The sequence below is a fragment of the Diplotaxodon limnothrissa genome, linkage group LG1 (genome assembly GCF_057381915.1).
Source record: "Diplotaxodon limnothrissa isolate DT_005_m linkage group LG1, D_limnothrissa_male_GT1.1, whole genome shotgun sequence".
Taxonomy (NCBI): domain Eukaryota; kingdom Metazoa; phylum Chordata; class Actinopteri; order Cichliformes; family Cichlidae; genus Diplotaxodon; species Diplotaxodon limnothrissa.
Window position 1 is genome coordinate 27,815,644 of NC_140596.1, and position 20,939 is coordinate 27,836,582.

At 38.8% G+C, this 20,939-nt stretch overlaps 2 protein-coding genes, 1 long non-coding RNA gene and 1 other non-coding gene across 7 annotated transcripts in view; 2 read left to right on the plus strand and 2 right to left on the minus strand.

Moving 5' to 3' along the window:
• Positions 1–12,855, plus strand: gtf2f2a (general transcription factor IIF, polypeptide 2a). 2 transcript variants are annotated; one of them, XM_085356343.1, is made up of 9 exons: positions 1–103; positions 574–647; positions 879–903; positions 7,070–7,208; positions 8,397–8,456; positions 10,552–10,633; positions 10,799–10,898; positions 11,940–12,083; positions 12,201–12,855. In XM_085356343.1, the coding sequence occupies exons 1-9, from the start codon at positions 38–40 to the stop codon at positions 12,321–12,323; spliced, it is 813 nt and encodes a 270-aa protein (XP_085212469.1). In that variant the 5' UTR covers positions 1–37; the 3' UTR covers positions 12,324–12,855. The 2 variants fall into 2 exon arrangements, with proteins under 2 accessions (XP_085212469.1, XP_085212476.1); XM_085356350.1 differs by lacking the exon at positions 8,397–8,456.
• A 1,027-nt stretch (positions 12,856–13,882) lies between these two features.
• LOC146639902 (uncharacterized) lies at positions 13,883–16,714 on the minus strand. 3 transcript variants are annotated; one of them, XR_014906266.1, is made up of 4 exons: positions 16,623–16,714; positions 16,037–16,172; positions 15,660–15,746; positions 13,883–14,053 (listed from the first exon to the last, which is right to left on the minus strand). It is a non-coding gene; the product is annotated as an uncharacterized LOC146639902 (long non-coding RNA). The 3 variants fall into 3 exon arrangements; XR_014906265.1 differs by having other exon boundaries at positions 15,660–16,169; XR_014906264.1 differs by having other exon boundaries at positions 15,660–16,172.
• LOC146639903 (small nucleolar RNA SNORA31) lies at positions 15,486–15,619 on the minus strand. The gene has a single exon (XR_014906398.1). It is a non-coding gene; the product is annotated as a small nucleolar RNA SNORA31 (small nucleolar RNA).
• An 851-nt stretch (positions 16,715–17,565) lies between the features above and the next one.
• Positions 17,566–20,939, plus strand: part of LOC146639904 (protein TANC1-like) — a 49,369-nt gene continuing 45,995 nt past the window's right edge. Inside the window, exons 1-2 of the mRNA XM_085356377.1 lie at positions 17,566–17,641; positions 18,965–19,168. Coding sequence (XP_085212503.1) covers positions 17,566–17,641; positions 18,965–19,168 — 280 coding nt within the window. The remainder of the gene's footprint in view (positions 17,642–18,964; positions 19,169–20,939) is intronic.

Sequence of the window (20,939 nt, forward strand, 5' to 3'; positions counted from 1 at the left end):
TGCCCTGCTAGAGTTTTAACAGTCGTCATTTTAAAATATGTCAGAAAAAGGAGAGGTGGATTTGACCGGTGCCAAACAAAATACAGGCGTGTGGCTCGTTAAGGTGCGTATACACTCTTTGTAATAACATTAGTTAATGGGATGTACGGTGAGTTACTAATTTAAACACGGCTAAAGCTTACGGTCTGGTAGCTTAGCATCTGCTGCTAAGTTATCTAACGCTGGCTAAGTTTATCATCTGTAAGCTAGCTCGGTTAAACTGGCATAGTACAATATTTTGGGAGCAGAACACACTATAAACAACTGGTTTAATTAGATGCTATCACTTAGTCTTCACAGTCTTGGTAAACAACACCCTTAGTTAGAATAATAGCAGTGCAAACAGTGACGGGATGTACATTGGATAAAATCTTAAGATATACACAATTAGCTTAGCGATTTAGACCAAAGTATGTGACAAAACTGCAAACGTAACAGTTTCTTTTTAATAGTGGGAAAGGAGTGTAATAATGATTATTGCTTATATTTTGTGTATGTGGATAGTTTAACTATAAATAGTGTTTCTTCTTCCAGGTGCCCAAATACCTTTCTCAACAATGGGCAAAAGCGACAGGCAGAGGAGAAGTTGGAAAGCTCCGGATCTGCAAGTATGTGAAGTAACTGAGCATTTATAAAAGTAGTAGAAGCCAACCTGCAAAGTTTCTTATGTGTGTCATGTGACATGGGAACTGAGTCTGTGTTGATCAATGGTAGGGGTTAGCTGAGGCCAACTACATATTTAATAGAAACAGTATTTTGGTCATATGCCGTACATTTTAAATTTTTTTTTTAGAAAGGCCCCTCAATTGTATTTTCTTTTCTTGTTTTTTATTTCCAAGGAAAGGAAATCAAGGAAAACCAGAGGTAAGGATTGCTCTGCATCCCAGTACTCTGACATACAGCAATGGACTGTTTTAGTAAGAGCCAAAACATTAAATAATCTTGATGTGCTCACAGGTTGTTGTCAATGTATTCATAATTGGGGAAACAAAATATATAGTTTGAATTTCAATTATTGTATTTAATTGTAGGGTGTTTAAGGGTAGAGATGGATATGTACTACCAAGTGAAGGGAGTGTGTTGAGAAGATGGAAGGGGTATTTTGAGGAGCTCATCATTTAAGAAAATCGGAAACAGAAGAGGATGGAGAAAGGACAGTTAATCAATCGGAAAGTACAGAGGATTAGTAAGGAGTAAGTAAGGACAGCTTTGAAGAGGGTGAAGAGTGGAAAAGTAGTTGGTCTTGAGCTATGGAAATGTCTAGAAGAGAAGGCAGTGTACTTTTTGACCAGATTATTTAACACAGTCTTAGAGAGAGAGAATATGCCTGAGGACTGGAGAAGAAGTGTAGTAATAATAATTATTTTTGAACAACAAGGGTGATGTGCAGCGCTGTAGCAATACCATAAAAATATGGGGAAAAGTATTTGAAGCTAGGTTAAGAAGACAAGTGATGATCCATGAGCAACAATATGGTTCTGTGCAGAAGTTCTTTGCTTTGAGTGTGTCGATGGAGAAGTATAGAGAAGGTCAGAAGGAGGCTACCTATGTCTTTGACAATCTGGAGAAAGCATATGATAGGTTTCCAAGAGAGAAACTGTGGTACTTAATGAGGAAGTCAAGATGTGACAGGGAAGTAAGTGAGGGTGGTGCAGGACATGTATGAGTAGGGCAGGGCAATATAGCCAAAAATATTTATCACGATATATATTTTAAAATTTGCAATAACAATATACCTGACGATATAATTGACACGAGACAAAGTACTTTACAACTCCACAACTTTATTAGTGCAAAAAAAACCCCACATCAATGTATTTTCACTTAAACAAGCAGCTGTTTTTTATGTGCATTAAATCTATATAAAAACTTTAACAGTGCAAATGCAAATTCCTTACTGACAGTTTAACCAAAAGGCATTTCCATGGAAATTGGCCGATATATCCTGAGCATAACCATATATAATATCTACAAAACTTAAAAAGAGGTTATAAACACACAATACGGTAATATTATGTTGAAGCACAGTACGTATCACTCCGCCAGACTCCTGACTATAGTAGCCGTAATGCTCCGACAGTCCATTAAGCGGTGCGGTTTGGTAACTTACGGAAGTCGTACTAAAACATTTTTTTCAATAACAACGGCCCGCTAGCATGCTCTACCAAAATTTGTGCTTTGGTGTGTATCTGACGGACGAAAACCAAACTAGTTCCACACCACTGAAGTTGCACCATTTTTACAAACCAATTCTGGTTCTTCTGTTTCATTCAACGATCCGCTTTCACCCTTCTCATTCACCGTCGTCGCCATGTGCGGATGAAAACAAAGGCACTGTGCATGTGCGTTTTACCCTCTATCGCAGGGGTCACCAACCTTTTTGAAAGTGAGAGCTACTTCTTGGGTACCGATTAATGTGAAGGGCTACCAGTTTGACACACACTTCTCAAATAACAAATTTCCTCAGTTTAACTTAATTATGTGTTATCAATAATAATTAATGATATTCATCTATGTACGGACACTAATTATGTTAATTATTTTTCACCATAATTATAAAGAATGCAAGTAGGAAGGTAGGAAAGGTAGGAAACATAAATATCAATATGCAACACTTTATTTCTATATATCTCTGCAAGTATTTACATTTTGAAGTGATCACTTCTACAACATTTTCACTTACCACTAACAAATTTTAACAAATCATGCACTGTTACATACATTATTTTTGTATGTATGTAACATACAAAAAATCAACTTTCAAATTTTGCAGAACTTTTCACCAAATTGGCAGCATTTTAAAGCAAATTGTCACATGTTACACTTAACAAACACATTTGTTTTTCAATAATTAAATTCAACTTTGACATGACACTGTAATGTTGCCACTGAGAACATCTAATATGGCTTTCTTTGTTTGTTAGTGGGAAACCTGGCATTGCATGCTGTTCACCAGTGTGTTGTAATCTGGGGTATAACTTGACACTGCAACTCTGAGTGAGTCTTGCAGATGTGCATCGAAGAGTTCTGTGTTTGTTCTTGATGAAGTTCATGTCAGAAAAGGCTGATTCACAAAGATAGGTTGAACCAAACAGGCTGGCAACCTTCATAGCTGCTGTGCACACACCACTGTACTTTTCTGTGTCAACAAGGCACCAAAAGTTTGGTGCACCCAGATAGGCTTTGAGGTGGACGTCATTTTGCAATGTTACAATTTCGATTTCCACCTGTCCAGCATCCAAGCTGAACACTGAACTTAGTTGCTCAGCAATGCATGTTGTGTCCACATTCATGAAAGGATTGGAAACAAATGAGACACATGGCTCAAGCTGATCAAGGTCACAAAACCTGTTCTCAAACTCTTGACCAAGTCGGTTTATGACTTGAGTGTACTTTTCTGCAACTTTGTCAAAAGTCTCAGATGCAGAAGCATTGTCTTTCAGCACCATCTGCACAGAGGGAAAGTGCAGCACCTTTTTTCTCTGTAAATGCACAGAGAAAATGTTCATCTGGGCTTTAAATCCATTTAAAGCACTTATCATGTCAGCAACAGTCTTACCTTTGCCTTGCAGCTCACAGTTCAAATGGTTCAGTTTCCCAGTAATGTCTGTTAAAAACGCAAGGTCAAGTGTCCACTCAGTGTCCTCCAGCAGAGATGTGTCTTCCCCTTTGGATTGCATGAACTCCTTGATTTCACCCAAAAGTGACAAAAAACGAAGAAAAATCCGTCCCCTGCTGAGCCATCGGATTTCCGTATGTAGTAGCAGGTCACCATATTCAGCTGACAGCTCCTCCAATAGCACCTTGAATGTTCTGTGCTGTTTAGCTCTGGAGCGGATGCTGTTTATGATCTTCACGACGGGAGTCATGACGTGCTCGAAGCCGATCACCTTTGCGCATAACGCCTGCTGGTGAATGATGCAGTGGTAATGCATGAAGTTTGGGAACTCTGTGTCACCTTTACAGTGAGCGATGAATCCCGTATGTCGGCCGATCATAGCAGGAGCCCCGTCGGTAGTCACTGATACCAGCTTTTCCAACGGTACCTTTTTCTTCACGAAAAACTCCTTCACCGCATTATAGATGTCAACTCCCTTCGTAGTTGTCTTTAGCGGCAGTAGTGTCAGAAGTTCTTCTTTTGTGGAGAAACCATCAAATACCATCCGGATAAAGACCATCAGCTGTGCTGTACTGCTGCTGTCGACAGACTCGTCACACTCGCTCAAACCTGCCTTTAATTCGCGGGCCTTTTCCGCTCGCAGTGTGCTGCCCTTTGGGTAGTTAGCATGGTAGCTTGTGTGACACGTTCGGAAATGTCTCTCCACGTTGTGCCGCTTTGCCGTTGCCACAGTTGCCCCGCAAATGAGACACACGCATGAATCTTTCACAGTGGTAAAAAAGAACTCTTCCTCCCATTCACTGTGAAAATTATGTTTTCTTCCTTTTTTCCGCCATGTTTTCCTCATCTCCTCACCTTTGCCTTTGCTGGTCTTCACGGCAACTGTTTCCGTGGAGACCAGCTAGCACTAAATATTAGATCATGATCTAATATTTAATAATAAACATTTTTTTTAATATATTATCTCTAACAAATTAACACCAATGCAATTGTGATTAAAAAAATAGCAAGAAAAAATAAAAATAGATGCAGCTTACTGGTAAGTTGTTATGGTGAGCTATTTTTAGAACAGGCCCGCGGGCGACTCATGTGGTCCTTGCGGGCGACCTGGTGCCCACGGGCACCGTGTTGGTGACCCCTGCTCTATCGCGATATTTCATTTTCTTATCATTGCCTAACATTATACCGGTATTACCGTGAAGGTTATGATATGGCCCAGCCGTGTGTATGAGGGCAGTGTTCAGGTGTGTTGTCTCTGAGCCCCCCCCTTTTTTTTTTGATGTGATGATGAACAGCTTGACAGATGAGCTCAGGCAGGAGTCTCTTTGGATTATGACATTGTGATCTGCAATGAGAGTAGAAAACAGGCAAAATAGAGCCTGGAGAAGTGAAGATGTGCACTGGAGAGAAGAGGAAAGAAAGTCAATAGAAGCATAATCGAATATGTGTGTGAATGATAGGGTAACAGTGAAAATCCAAGGTGTATAGTTAGTGATAAGTTTAAATACTTAGGGTACACCATGCAAAACAGTGAACAAAACAGATTAAGAACAGTTAGTGGGTGGAAATGAGTTTACAAGATTATAGCGACGAGTTAAAAATGTTCACATTTTCATTGGGAGGATTGGAAATGAGTGTATCAGATCCAGTTTTATTGTCATATCACAGATTCAAGTAAAAGTTGGTGAAAAAGTTTATATTGCAGAGCTCTAGCTTAGCAGATCATGATAAAAGAAACACAATGCAATCCAGTGTTTTCTATATGTGCAAACAAAAAGTAAAAGAGCATATGTCTGGCAACAGAATAATAATAATACTAATATTAATAAATCATAAATAAATAGAAACTTCATAATTTGTTCAGCAGCCTGATAGCGATTGGACAATGTCTCTTTTGCATCCAATTTCAATTTTAGACTGAGGATTAGAGCTGGGCGATAGAACGATAACGATATGTATCGCGATATAACTTTTACTCGATAGAAAAATTAAACTATCGTGATAGACCTCGCCGCTCTTGTCCTCTTTAAAAAAAAAAGAAAGAAAAAAAAGAACAGCCAATCCAAATTACGTAGCGCAGAGCCGAACCAATCACAGCCACAGCGTCACGTCACGTGACTTGTTACATACAGCACAAGTGCCAAGCCGCACATGTGTATTTGTTTGGGAAGCAGCCAGCCACCGTACCGCCCGGGTAATGGAGGAAATGAGTGCGCCGACTAGAAAAATATACACACAGTTACTGTCCCTCCACACATACGACTCGGTTCTGCTTCTATGCCCCAGCTTTGTTTACTTTTTCCCACCGAGGCTTCTAGACTTCTGATTGGCCAACATTTCTGCACGGTTAGGAATCTAGCTCCACCTGCTGCTTTGGCATGTTCATAGCAGCGTTTTCCTTCATTTCTCCCTTTATGTGTGGACGGGATTATTTTTTAAAACGAAAACGGAAAATCTCCGTTTTCAAAAATACCCGTGTACGTGTGGACGTAGCCTGAGTCTCTGACTGGAAGCGCTAATTCGTCATTCGGCTTTTGTCAGACTAAAGTAACTGTTAAAACTGTTTGAAAAGCTAAGCTATACAACAAGGAGAGATTGAGAATTCCCTTTTAGTTCTCAGTTTATTTGATATTGACAAAAGTTAGTCAGTTTTGTCTGTTCTTCTGTAAAACAAACTAAGATTTATTTTTAGAATTAATATTTTGTTTCTAAGTGGAATTGACAATTTAGTAGTCTGTTTCGTTTGTTCTATTTTGAAACTTAAACGCTTTAGCGGCTGCCTTTTGTGTAGTTTGCAATATTTGCCTTTATTTATCTGAAAAAGTCTCATGTTCCTTAAGTACATCTACCCTGTTGAACTTATTATGGGAAATAAATATTTAAATAAAAACAAGCTGCTGATTATTTCACATTTTACTTGTGAGCAACTGCACATTTAAATTTTACAAATATAGTTATTTGGCTTATATCGTGATATATATCGTTATTGCCTGAAATGAAAAAAACATATCGTGATATGAAAAAATCTTATATCGCCCAGCTCTACTTGCCATATTCCTCTTGTTTGCCCACTGTTGAACTGGTGTCATGCACTAAGTTTTGGCGTTCTGATGGACCTCTGGACAACAGCTTGACTGGCTCTGATATCATCAGCCTGAAAGGCAGTGTTGCTGGCAGTGCTGCCTGAACCTTTTATTAAGCTAGGGATACTGGAGGGGATAGGTTTGGACAAGCTTCTTTGAAACAATGTCACTAATGCAAATTCATGTACCTGGAAACTGCATTTCTTGTACTCAGTGGCATCACTTCTGTGAGCCCTGTTTACTACCTTATAAATGGCAACTAGATCCCAAGTGTGTAAATCTGTCCTGCTGCTAAAAAGAAAAAAATAACGTGATTGACTATTTACAGGTGTCTTTCACTTTGAATGAAGAGCTGACTGTGATTGACGGTATAGAGGATAAGACGGTGTCTGCACCACGCGAACACCCGTTCACCATGCAGTCAGTGGGAGGTCAGACATTGGCAGTCTTCACAGAGACTTCATCAGGTGACTTTCTGTTTTCATCTACCACTGCTTTTTCTCTGCTTTCAACCTCTTTGCTGCAAGATGAGCTTGACCTAATTGCAATATCAGTTTTCTGTGTTAACTAATACCTCATTAGAATCACAGGTAAGTTGTGATTGGGAGATGGAGACGTCCATTTTGCTACTCGTTGTACAGTTTGCTGTCTTCATGAAGTTTTCCTGTTGCTTGCCCTTTTTTGTCTTTGTGTGATCTGAACTTTTTGTAGACTTTTCCTAGAGTGTCACATTGTCCACAGTCCTAACAGTGGGTACTCACAAGAAGTGTACTCTACATCGTGGATTAGTGGACACTCAGTGGAAAACAGAAGAGTCTTTTGTCTTTATCCAGTTTAATTTGTGTTTGTCTCTACGTGTTTCAGTTTCAGCGTTTGATCGTCTGTCATTTGTTGGGGGTTGACATTTTCAGTTCACTGCCAATCAGCACAGCCAATTTGGGAATCATTTAACATAGCAGGGACGCTTATCAACACAAATCATTGCTGAATTTGGAGTTGATTTTGTGCATGGGATTGTTTGGCTCAGTTTGAATTTCATCAGTCTCTTTTGTTCTTTCAGTATAATTAGGTTTTCAATTTTTGCATAATTAATTACTTTGCTATGGATGCCGGTGATCTTGAGCTGCAGTGGTTACTTTGGGACAGCATATTATATGTGTGTGCATTTTAGGGCTGCACAATTTAAATGGTTCATTGAGCGAGGCATTAAGTTTGAAGAACTTAGACGTGATCAAGAAGACAGCTGCAAAAGCAGTGAGAGGAAGTCATGAGGTAGTAAAATCTAAACATTTTAGTAGAGCAACAGAAAAGATGAGAAGTGACTGTGTCTAATTGGAAAAAAGTGTATAGTTTAAATTAGAAAAGCAGTTTGGTAATATTTTCTTATATTTAGTTTCAAATGAGATTCATTTGTGCAGCCCTGCTATGCATGTGTATCAGTGGTGGGACAGGGCATCCGTCCTCCCTTGTTGTGCGGCCATGCTTGCTTTGCTCACGCGCACGCATTTGTATTTGCCAGAGATCGTGATGAGAAGCGTTGTGTAATTAAAAAACATTTTTGGTGTGCGACTAAACCCTGGGTGTGGTTCTTACTGTTGGATCCCTTCCATCCCTCGTATTTTTCATGTTCACCATCCCTCCCTCCCTTCCTGTAGGCCAGTCAGAAGAGAGATCTGATGGCAGCAGCTCAGGTTCGGGGGCAGGGACAGGCCCAGGTGAGTCCTCCGTTTACCTAGCAAGTGACAAAGTTGCACAAAGCAGCTCATGAAGTCAGTGAAGTGATTTAGGAATCAGACGCGAGGGTTTATTTTTCTCGTCAAGGGAAGTTTTTGGTATCACAGTAAAAAGCCATTTACATGCTAAGGAGAATGGCGCTGTGTGTAGTGACGATTGTAATGTCTGTCCAGTTGTATTTTTGGCAGTTATTTGATGTGTGTGTGTGTGTGTGTGTGTGTGTGTGTGTCTGCATAATCATTCATCCTTCAAAACTACTTGTAAATGTAGCCAATTTTAAGAACTTTGTTAAATTTAAAAAAAAAAAAAAGTGTCAGTTTTTTATAGCACATTTCATTCATCACTTAAACTCAGTGTTATAAGATATCTTTATTGCCATTGCACAGTCATACATAGTACAAGAGTACTATGTAGTACAATGAAACTGGAAAATCTCCATATCAATTTATCACCATAAAAGATAAAAACCTGTGTAGAGTTACAGTACCTTAAGGCAATAAATATAACAAAATGTTACAAATAAAATAAAACAGAAGTTAACACACAGTTATTAAGTGTAAAGCATGATTTTGACTTCTGGAAGAAATCTACGTAGTAACTTACAACGTAGCAGAAAACTCCTCTTAACCATCATCACTGCAACTCAGTTGTGGCAGGCTGTGTTTACCTGACATGTGGCGTAGGGATAAAAGGAATTTCCGGTTGCTTCATAAGTTACAACCTAGATTTCCTGCAGACGCATAATTCAAATTCATGAGCTTGAGAATCAAAAGGGTTTTGGTTTTTTTTAATGTAAACAATTGTTATTACAGTTAAGTGAAGTTAAAAACTAAATCTAGATATAGAAAAATTGTTTTAGTTAACTGAAATAATAAATAAAGTTTTGGAGGAAAAAAAAACAAACTAACAAATTATTTTGTGAGTCTTGTCTAATAAACTAATAAAAACTAAACTAAAACAAAGAGATTTCAAACAAAAAGTTAAGTGAAAAAAGAAAATCCATTCAGGAAACTAAACTGTACTTAAAACAAAAAGTCAAAATGAAATAAAAATGTAAAAAGAAAATTGAAAATAAAAACTATAAATGTGCCCATAGTGGTACCTGACTGTTGGTGAACAGACAGCTTGTCTGAAGAATAAGACCTCAGTAATAGGACTTCAGCACATTTAGATGTAATTCTGAGAATAGTTTAAAGATCTGCACGTGGTGACCTGACAGGCCTAATCGGGTTATAGACACTTGAGAGCTTTATTAACTATAGGAAGGGTTTTAAAAGATAATTCTGATTGCGATGGTGCAAAACAAACGTGATTATTTACAGTACAGATGTGTGCATTTTTCCGACTAAAGCAGTAAGTGAAGAACTATTCTGAGCCTTGGTGAACAATGTAAAAACAGTGTTTTTACAGAACTACAAGCACAAGAAATGTGGTGATTTAACAAGAATTAAGTGTGGCCAAAACATGTGTGCATGTATAAACTCTAATATTTACTAATTAGAAGTGGCAGAGGTTTTTGGTACTGGAAGCTTTTTGTTTTTAGTCTGTAGTTTGGGGAATTTTGAGTAAGAGTGGTTGAGCGGCCTTCGGTCTTGTGCACGTAAATAGTCTATGGAGCACACAAGATTATTAGCTTCTTATGCATTTGCAATAGAAAACGGTACGTGCTGGCTACACTGAAAGCCGCTGCCTCGAAGGGCTGAGGTATCAAATAACTAATGGGTTCCTAGAAAACCAGGAAGGAGTTCTGTTAACACTTAAGCCAGGATTATACTCTCCGTATCCACAAGTCACTTTGGTTTGGTTTGGTTTGTTTTCTTTGGGGGGGGGGGGGGGGGGGGGGGGGGTGTTTATGTCCGCAAACAATGGCATTATGCTGGATTCTACTCTGATGTAGTTTCTCATACAGCACCTAGCAAAGGATTTTTTTCTTTCTTGTTTCTAAACTGTTTCCACTTATTAATTTACAGCATTTGTTTCTATCCCTTCTCTCTTAAAAATATGCCGTAAGTGCAGTGGTGCACATGGACTAAAAGTCTGTATCAAGTTTTTTTAATTAGCTGCACTCTCTTTCAGATAAAATAACCTTGGAGGGAGTGGTAGTGCAGAGAGCAGAATGCAGGCCTGCTGTCAGTGAAAGCTATATGAGGCTGAAGAGGTGAGCATTTAACACTTAAAGTTACATGAAATAGCATGGATTGTCTTGTATCAGAATGTCTTAATACTGCATACATGTGGATGTTTTACTAGAAATTTATTTATATTTGTTTCATCTATATTTTATACTTACCAGGTAAAGTACTTCTCCCTGTCTCTCTAACAGGTTACAAATTGAAGAGTCCTCCAAACCGGCCAGGCTGTCTCAACAGCTGGAAAAAGCTGTGACCAACAACTATAAACCTGTGGCCAATCACGATTACAATGTAAGAAACCCAACAGAGAAATCTGTTTATTATTACACTCACTTTCTACACTTTTCACGTTAGGTTTAGTTCACGCAAGAGACACAATTAACTGACATCTGGCCAAGAATTTTCTTGTTACATTTTACTGCCTTTAGTATGTTCTTAGTTGTTTTTGACCACATGCTCTACAGGATTCACACACAAGGTGACCACATGTCCCACTTCACATAGTACTTCCCAGCACGATTATTTCATCCCCCATTAAATATGCATATTTCATCAGTGCCCCATATTTTTGATTTCTAATTATAAACAAAATACGGGAGATTGGAGTATCACAAAAAACATACAGATAAAAGCAGTTAATATGAAAAAAAAGGAAAACCTATTCTCATATTAAAATTCTGTAAACTGGCCCCTAATTGTTAATCTTTTCACATGTGTTGACTTTCCATGGATATAAATGGAAAATGAAGGAAAATCTACTACATTTTTTAGAAAATGAGTGCAAATTATATATTATCTCACTTTGCTGTTAAATCTTTAGTCTTCTCTGACTAAACTTAAAGGCAGACAGAGGCAAACAAACAGCTGCAGACACACTCTCTGCTACAAGTCAATAAGCATTGTTTCAACATAGAATATAAAAGATGTGTTATTTTTCACTTTGTGACTTACTGTCTAAATCCCTTCAGAACGCATTAAGCAGAACTGATGACCAGTTTATCTGTTTGTGTACTTTTGGTATCTCCTCGTGGTTCTAGACAGCTTAAGTTGCTTTTCAAAGTAATAAATTTAGCATCAATTAATTAATCCCTTGAGATCTAATGAAGCACTTAAGAGATATTGTGCAGTATTTCCTTATTGAATGTATATAGAAGTTGAGCTGTTGCTATGGGGAGCTAACTTTGAATTCTTAACAAGCAAATTTGCCAAGTCCCACACCTGATCAATTTAGATGATATATGGTCTTTTCGATAGCCCAGAGTATTATCAGTCTTCCATGCGCAGTAATTAGATAATTGTTGTTTAGCTGACTTCTGCCTGTTTTTGCTGCAGCGTGAGTATGAGAGGAAGAAGAAGGAGGAGGGCAAGAGAGCCCGAGCTGACAAGCAGCAAGTGTTGGACATGTTGTTTTCTGCTTTTGAGAAGCATCAGTACTACAACATCAAAGACTTAGTGGATATCACCAAGCAGCCTGTGGTAAGACTTGAGAGCTCGGTTATAACTCATTTGAAACAGTACTATTGGCTCAAAAAGCTACTTTTACATTTAGCTTTAATTCTCAAGAATATTATCTCATATTGTTTTTCTTCTCAGATTTACTTGAAGGAAATCCTGCGTGATATTGGCATCTACAATGTGAAGGGGACACACAAGAACACCTGGGAGCTCAGGCCAGAGTACAGACATTACCAAGGCGAGGAAAAGACTGATGAATAGTTTTTGAATCCAAAGGTCAATACATGCTTTCCACTCAGAGGAGGGATTTCCTCTTAGATCAGAGCTTGGTTTGACCTGGTTTCTGTACATCAGGTCTGAAGATGCACTGGACAATGAGGTGGAGTTTTGCAGTCCCATCTCATTCTGTAGGAACAAAAATAAAGGGCACTATGGAGAAATCAGAGGTTAGGCCACTGCTTTTTCTGATGTGGTTCCCTTTCACAGCTTGAGTGTGCTCATTAGTGTTTTAAGAAGTAAAGGATCTATGACTTGAGGTTGAAAGCAGTGGATAATGTTTTTAAGTGTTTTGTATATCCAGAAATATGGGGTTTAATGTGGAGAGGACAAAATTTTTTTAGAAGAGAAACAGTGTTACTATTGGTATAGGTTCCACTCAGATTTTTGTGACGTTTCTTTTACAAGTCCGTTTTTGTTTTTTTCTTCAATGAAACATGGCTCATCAGTTTTCCACACCACAACAAATTGGATCCACAATTTATTGTGATCTTTACTCCAGGTGTCTTCTTATAACCCACCTTTTGTATTATTTTAGGTTGTTTTATATTTGGTTGACTTATGCAATAAAGTGTTTTTTTTCAATAGAAAACTTGTTTTTTAATTATATTTTCATAGCAGCCAGCTTAATACTTGATACAAAAGCATAAATGTGAAACCACAGTGACGACAAATCAGCATTGACCCAACGCAGCCACCCACTTTGGTCTTTTCAGTCTTTCAGTTACTGTCGTCTTCCTATCACTTCTAAGTAGTCTGGCCATTTTCCTGACATCAAGATGTCAGACCTGTAAATCCTAGAGATGGTTGTGAAGAATCATCCCACTGGACCAGCAGTTTCACTTAAAACAAAACAACTTTACATTTCTGATGTTTGAATTTCAGTAGGTAATCTGCATACCTAAATGCCTCGACTCATTTTGCGATTGGCTGGTGTAAAAAAATAAAATTTACCAAGAAGGAAATATGAGTATGAACATATTGAGAGTGACTGTTAGTTCAGTGAGTTATTTGTAAAGAAAATAATTTTCACTAGCAATCAAACTAACATGTACACACATCTGCATTTTTATTCTAAATACTAACAGAAATATAGCAGAAGTGCTATACTTCAGTGTGGACTACAGTAAAAGGCATTCAGTACATTTATATAAAACTGGTAATAGGTGGTCAGTTTGATATTACTCATTACTGACATTGACTACCCATATTGAAATTTATTCCCCAGTGACAGGTGGTACCTGCCTTTGGGAATGGCTGTAGTTCAGCTATATGGCAGCGCAGCCACCAGTCTAGTATTTTGAAAGAGTCAACTATAGTTACAATAATCCAAGAAAAATTCCTAATTGTCACTTTACAGTGACTTACTGATGCACGGTTTTCTGTATTAATGTAGGGTCTTTACAGTATGAAGCCCCATGAGGCTGGAGTTGTAAAGTGTTGAATACTTTCCCACAGACTTAAACTTTTACTTTCACAAAAGTACTCATGAAAATACGGTTGAATAATTTTATTTAAAAAAAAAAAAAAAAAAAAAAGTCAGGTTTATACAACACAAATCTTGCTGGCAAATGAAGACCTGTTATAAATGCAGCACTGAAACCACAACATGACAATTACAAACTTGCTCTTCGGTTTCTTTGGCAACAGAGGAAGTGAAGATGTCCCACTGGGCCAAGCTCCATTTGCTTTTTACAATGCATCCCACTCATTATCTGTAAGAAGGGGTAAAATATTAAATAAAAAATATTAGAAAATGTAAACATCCAACTGCATAAAGATATCAGCGATCCTGCAATAAACAATTTAAAGTAAGATCTCATCAATGCCTTCAGTCAACAGTGACCACCACAGTCTGTCTAGAAACCACTACCCTGTAAATCTGTCTTGAAAGCATGTGCAGGTATTAATGTATTTAGTGGGTGAATACTTAAAGCTGTCACGTCACACCACGTATCCCCATGTGAACCCAACCTTTGACTAGGGCTGCTCGATTATGGCAAAAATGATAATCACGATTATTTTCACTGAAATTGAGATCACGATTATTTGACGATATTTATTTAACCCTTTAAGACCTACTATAGAACCAAGTCCACCAGAGCTTATATTATTTTATTTTTTTTTACATGCTGTAGTGCCATTTGTGGGAGCATTTCAAGTTGCTATACATCAATACAACTGTTATAGCCCATATTTTAATAATATGTATGCATTAAGTCCATAGTAATTACATAAATTGCAAAAAAGTGCAATAAACTAAAAAAAATTGAAAATTGCTTTTGTTTTGTTTACATATATATTTCTACTTGGAGAAATTTAAGAGGTTTATCCCTCAAAACTTTAAATACAATAAAGTTGCAAAAAATAGTTTCCCACCACAGGAAATTTATTTTGAGTGTCTTCATAGTTTTATTTTGGAGATACAGCAATTTTTATATACTGCAGGAAAAACAAAAAACAATCCTATGATGCAAATTTGCAAAGAAAACAGCATGTGCATCATTTCACTGTGGGAAGTGTTACGAACAGCTGATAGTAACGGCAAAGCGTGTTTCTGGAATATTATGTTTTTGTTCCTGCAAGCGCTTTTTATGCAATTTTTGCAAAGCTATATGTGGAACGAAACCGTGACCGAGGACAAGCTGATGGCATCAGATGTAAGTACAACTCCTCCGGTTTCATATGCAAAACAAATTATTGCGCTAGCTTACACGGTTCAGGTTCTACAGGGATTTAAAAATAGTTACGCAAAACGGAGCGTGCTGCTCTGACCGGCTTTAAAGGGTTAACAATAACTTTAAAAAAATAATATAAAATAGTGTGCAACACCACTGAAGTTTTTTTTTTTTTTAAACTCTCTTTTCAACCAACGGCAGTCACTCTCCTCTCCAAATAACTTCTGCTTAGCTTTCCGAGCTTCCCTCGGGTCCTCTTAATCAGCGGTCTCCACCCTTTTTTGCGCCACGGACTGGTTTATGCCCGACAATATTTTCACAGACGGCCTTTAAGGTGTCGCGGATAAATGAGGGAGGGGCTAATAATCGGCTCAGTCATTTTTAATGATCGTTGAAAGCCCAGATCGTAATCGTGATTAAAATTCGATTAATTGAGCAGCCCTACCTTTGACCATTCCTAACAAGCTTAAAATGTATTCCTGTATTCAATCTGTGCTGCTATAAAAATGAAGCAGTCAGAAAGCGCGAGGAAGGCTCAGTTTAGCATCTCTATGCAAACCCAGAAGCCAAAGAAGTCTGCTCCAGGTCTATCAGTGGATGCAAATTCATGTACAACCCCAGTTAAAACATTTTAAGCGCTCACCAGCATTCTCAGCGTTGGTCCACAGCTTGTCAGCCTCTCGCAGCTCTGGTTTTATTACCCCGTGCCTTATACATATCCTTCATACGTCTGAAGGAGGAAAATTTTTATACATGATACAGTCTCTTTACAAGAATATGTAATTAAGGTTTTTGTGTGCTGGCATGTTAAAACAAACATTTTATCCTCCCTTCTTCAATCTGAGACGCCATGGAAAATGAGCGATCAGAAAGCGCAGGGACATTTAATATTACATCTAAATGTTATAACCCAGGAACTCACAGCAGAGAGCCCAGGCTGTCAAAGATGTGGTCCGAGGACAGGCTTGGTCACTTTACTAAACAGTAGCAAAGTCGTTACAATGTAAACTCAATACATACATGTTCGCACACTGCTTGTCAGCTGTCGTCTCAGGTCATGTAATACACAGCTACTGGCATCACTAGTGCATCATGCTGAAACACATCAGTCATCCGCAGCTGGCTCATACAGGTATTCATCCAGCGGGATGATCTGCTTTAAAAGTGCGAAAAAATACGTTAAAAAACGCTTTAACACTTAATCAAGGTCAGAACAGGTTTAGCAGATATGCGCATGGAAAATATTAGTTACAAAGCTCATGTTAGAATTAACATGAGCTAACTAGCAATAATGGAGCACATCCGGTGCTATGCTAAATCTGGTATCGTTAACGAGTATCCATTAACCTTTCTTAAAATCAGCTCTCTCTCATGGCACGAGGCATCATATTTAGCCCCGTGTTACTGCTCATTTCGCTCACTTAGCCGTTAGTCTGGGGCAAAACTAAGAAGCCGGGATTATTTTGCACAAAATATTTTCTAACTCGTGACACAAAATGGCTCGAGCTCATTTTACACGTGTCCGTTGATTCACCATAAAACTCAACAGAACAGACGTCACTAACTTAGCTGTCTTTAACTCGACAGGGCGCCTGAATATACTTACAGTAGGTCATGTCAGGTAAGGTGAATGAGTCGCCGAGGTTACGCATTATAAAGTTCACAAGAACGCCTTTCACTTGCTGCAACACACGAGAGCACAGGCAGCGAAAGGACTGCTCTGAGGTTATCATCCGGATTATAAAGGATGCCGGTGGCGGCTCATTGTCGCCCCCTTGAGGCCGGTTAGGAACTTGTAATTTGCGCTGTCGTCCCCTGGTGTTCAAAATGGATCACGGCATGTATTTAACGTAATGTCCGAGTGCGCTGCTTTGATATTCACTCCAGCTTCCTTAGAAAATTACACGAAGTTAGGCTACTCTTAAAATAATTATCAAAAACTAATTTAAATGAGTTTGAGCACAAACTATTATTAGCTGGCCTGGCATAGTATGAGAGATATAGATTACAGCGAATAATAAAAAATAAAAAATGGCAGTTTCATTAAGTTCAAACATCAAAATGGGATAAAGACACAAAAAACATAAAAGGATAGGATAAGATGTATCAAATGCATAGACAGATTTCCATCAAATGTGGAACACAGGGCCAATGCGCATGTGCAAGACGACCCCCTTCTCCCATCATTTTCTGGAGGTGAAACACTTCTTAATTGGACTCCGCGAGTTTAAATGCTCCTCCATCAGCTTCCTGTGGATATATGTGAGGACATGGAGGCATCAAAGAAGACTTAAGAGCAGGTAATCTGAGAATTTTGGGATGCTAATTTTTTTCATATCTAGCTTACTATAATAATTCGTGCAAACTATTTGTTAAAGACTATATATATAGATCATGGTATTAAAATAAAAACACCATTTAAATGTGGCAGCTGAATTAAGAACTAACAGCGGGGGTAATTTTGTCTGAATAATGTGCCCCTAATTCAAATGAACATTTAACTTTTTTTCCCTTCCACAGTCAGTAGACGGTGAAGCAACAGCCCAGCTATGTTCAGAGCAGTTTTTGGAAACAAGAGAGATGGAGGAGGAAAACGAGGGGAGAAAAAGAGCCAGAGGCACTCAGGTAGAAACAAAACCACTGGAAGTACCAGTGAAGCAAAAACGAGGCATGCATGCTGAACAAAATAATATTGCAACTTTTAGCAGATGTTTTTTTTTAACTGTATGCCCCTTTTGTTTGGAGGTCACAATACTGTAAATGGAAAATGTATGTTATGTTGTGCACACTCATTCTGGTGTTGTTTGATGGTAATATTCAGGTTCTCTCTTCTCTTGGGTGATTTAAGTAGAGTCATTTCAATTAGCCTAATTCATCAGTGTTCCGTCCTTCACACAGTGTCCCGGTGCTTGAATTTAAAGTGTGTCAGACGAAGTTAGAGTGGGTTAAGCAAACATCCTGACCTACTAAACACACGTTGAACACCAGAAGAATTTGTGAGTCCAGCAGATGTATCTGTGCACTTGGCATGAGGCTGTTGTGTCTCCTGTACATAAGTTCAGTGTTCTTTAGGATTCTCTGTCGCAGATGAAATGAAGCTGTTTGTTTTTTAATTTTTTTTATTTTAAAAGTGTACACTTGTCAACTCGCTGCAGTAAAGATGTGATTCCAGAGTGTGTTGCGGAGATACATAAACATAAGTAGAGCTGGGTATTAGAGCAACCATGTTGCCCATCAATATTTGATAGTGTGCTCCACTGGGTAGAAAGAACAGAGAGGCTGATAGAGAACTGTGTCAGTCTCATTAAAATGATAAAGTGTGTTTACAGTACACTGGCTCTTCTCTGATCATTTGCAGAGAGATGCCACTTTCTGCCTCCTTCTTTAAAGCTTGCCATTAAAAGGCTATGATCATTCCACACTTTCAGGGATTATGCAACAGCATAATAGATGAATTCATAGATTAGGCAATGCAGTTCTGACTACTTATTTGGCTAGTGGTAAAACACACTCATTCAAAGAAGAAGGTAGTAAATTGCATAATTTTGCTACAGGGCAAACTATGGCAATGATATATAATCAGTATATAAGTGAGTCTCTCTAATCACATGGCTTTGGGAATTATAATGTCTCTTTAAAGGCTGTAATAAGAGTGGATATGAAAATGATTGAAGTATTAAGAGAGAATAACTGTAGCCAGTTTAATGAGCGTGATCCCAATTCTTTAAATAGATGATCCAGCAATGCCAACTTTCCATTACCTCACTGGGAAATATGCCTGGAGACACGATGTGTTTGCTGTGTCGCAGCCTTCTGTGAGACATATTTAATAGGCTTATTCTCTTCTTGTGATATCCTAGATCTACTGTAACTGCACTAACTCTGCTTTTACCTCAACACCTGCCCACCTCTGTCTTCTCTCTACACCCGCCTATGCGTTCCACGCAGGTGACGAGGTGTATGCCCACAGCACCTTGCAGAGAGGCAGCGGCCAGCGCGCCTCTCACTTCCAGGACCACGATGGCGGCTGCACCAAAAACTCAGCAAAACAGAAGAGACTGACCAAGGGCGTGTCCATTTCTTTGCCCTCCTCCCCTCTTCTCCCTCACCAGGCCGACATTGTTCCCTCCCAGTCGTGCAGCAAGTTCCCAGGTGGGTTCACTTGAGATGATCATCCAAACAAAAGCGTGGTCTGGATGTGCTGTATGTAACTGAGAGTGACAAGGAGGTGTGCGTCAGGGACTAGCTGCAAAAATAACAGCATGCTTTCACGGGTTTGCCTTGATTAGCGGGGATCGTCTGTGCGTTCAGCTGTTCCATACATGTGACAGAAAATCCAAGTGCATACAGACCGTGCCTCTAGGGCTCAAAAGCATGTTGACAGATTGTCAGAGTAAATAATTAAGTGAGATAACTTAAGGCAAGAAACCTCAATTAGGTGGGTCATTTTTGAAATATTGTACTATTTTGGATCAATGTGTAAGATATTAAGTCACATTTTTGGTCACGATGAAAGAGAAAATAAACCAACCATTAATTTGAGGCCAGCTTATTATCACATGCATCACATCTACTGTTGGCATGACAAACAAAATGTGTTTTTACTTATTCAAACAACTGTGAATTGGGGCACACGTTAGCCGACAGACTGAAATCCATTTCATGTGATCTGTGTTTGATTGTTGCAGAAAAGCATTGTTACCTGGCATTGCCTTTTCTCTTGATTCCCATATTTCCTGTCAATCTGTCTCATCAAAGCTTCAATAAACCAAAAATGACAAAAAGTGCAGAAGCAGAATCACGTGACGTGATTCAGTTATGTGATAAAGAAACTACGTCCTCTTTGAATTCGAAGGTTTTACGTATCAGGATATCCTTTTAAAAATGACCTTGTCGTTAGCAGATTATAAAATAATTTACACGCAGCAGCAACATGTGTTACACTGTGTATTTATTGTCATATAGCAAAAACTGAGCCAGAGTGCAGGAGCAGTGTGTGAAAAACTAAGTAAACCCCAGTAGCTTGTAAAACCACTTCTACCAGCAATAACTTGGTATGACTTTATCAGGCTCTCACATTGTTGGAGCAATTTTGTCCCACTCTTCTTTACAGCATTGTTTCAGTTCATTGAGGTTTGTGAGCATTTACTCGCAGACAGCTCTCCTGCTGCAGTATTTCAGTTTGTTTGCAGACTGGGCTTTGACTGGGGCATTTCATCATCTCGATTCTTTTCTTTTTTAAGCCATTCTGTTGGAGATTTGTTGCTGGGCTTGGGATCATTGTCCTGTTGCATGAACCAGCTTCAGTTTTAGCTGTCAGAATGGTTTCACATTTGACTCTTGAATACTTTGGCGTTCAGAGGAGTTCATGGTCAATGACTGCAAGGTGTCCAGCTCCTGTGGCTGCATAGCAAGCCCAAATCATCACCGCTCCACCACCGTGCTTCACAGCTGCTATGAGGTGTTTGTGCTGATATGCTGTGTTTGGTTTTCTCCGAACGTGGTGCTGTGATTCATCTCCATGTTGGTCTTATCTGTACAAAGGACATTGTTCCAGAAGTCTTGTGATTTGTTCATATGTAACTTTGTAAACCTAATCTATGCCGACATGTGCTTTCTCCTGTAGACCCTTCCCAACAAGTCATGCTTATTTAATCATTTTCTAATTGTACTGTCATGAACTTTAACATTTAACATGTCACCTGAGGGCTGTAGAGTCTGAGATCATGCAGTACTCAGTTCCTCTGAGTGGATTTGTCAGGGATGTCCACTCCTGGAAAGACTGCCCTGCATGTTTTCCACTAGTGGTGTTCGGTGTAGTATAATCGACTTGAAGGGCATTTATTTAAGTGCATTTGATAGCAGCACCCCCTGCTAACAGATGCACTTCCTATGGAAGCACTAAAGGTCTCCTTCACAAGAC

Coding starts and splice junctions, on each gene's coding strand:
- gtf2f2a (XM_085356343.1), top strand. CDS start 38: ATGTCAGAAAAAGGAGAGGTGGATTTGACCGGTGCCAAACAAAATACA. Junction 7,209..8,396: donor CTTCACAGAGACTTCATCAG/GTGACTTTCTGT, acceptor CCCTTCCTGTAG/GCCAGTCAGAAGAGAGATCT. Junction 10,634..10,798: donor AGCTATATGAGGCTGAAGAG/GTGAGCATTTAA, acceptor TCTCTCTAACAG/GTTACAAATTGAAGAGTCCT.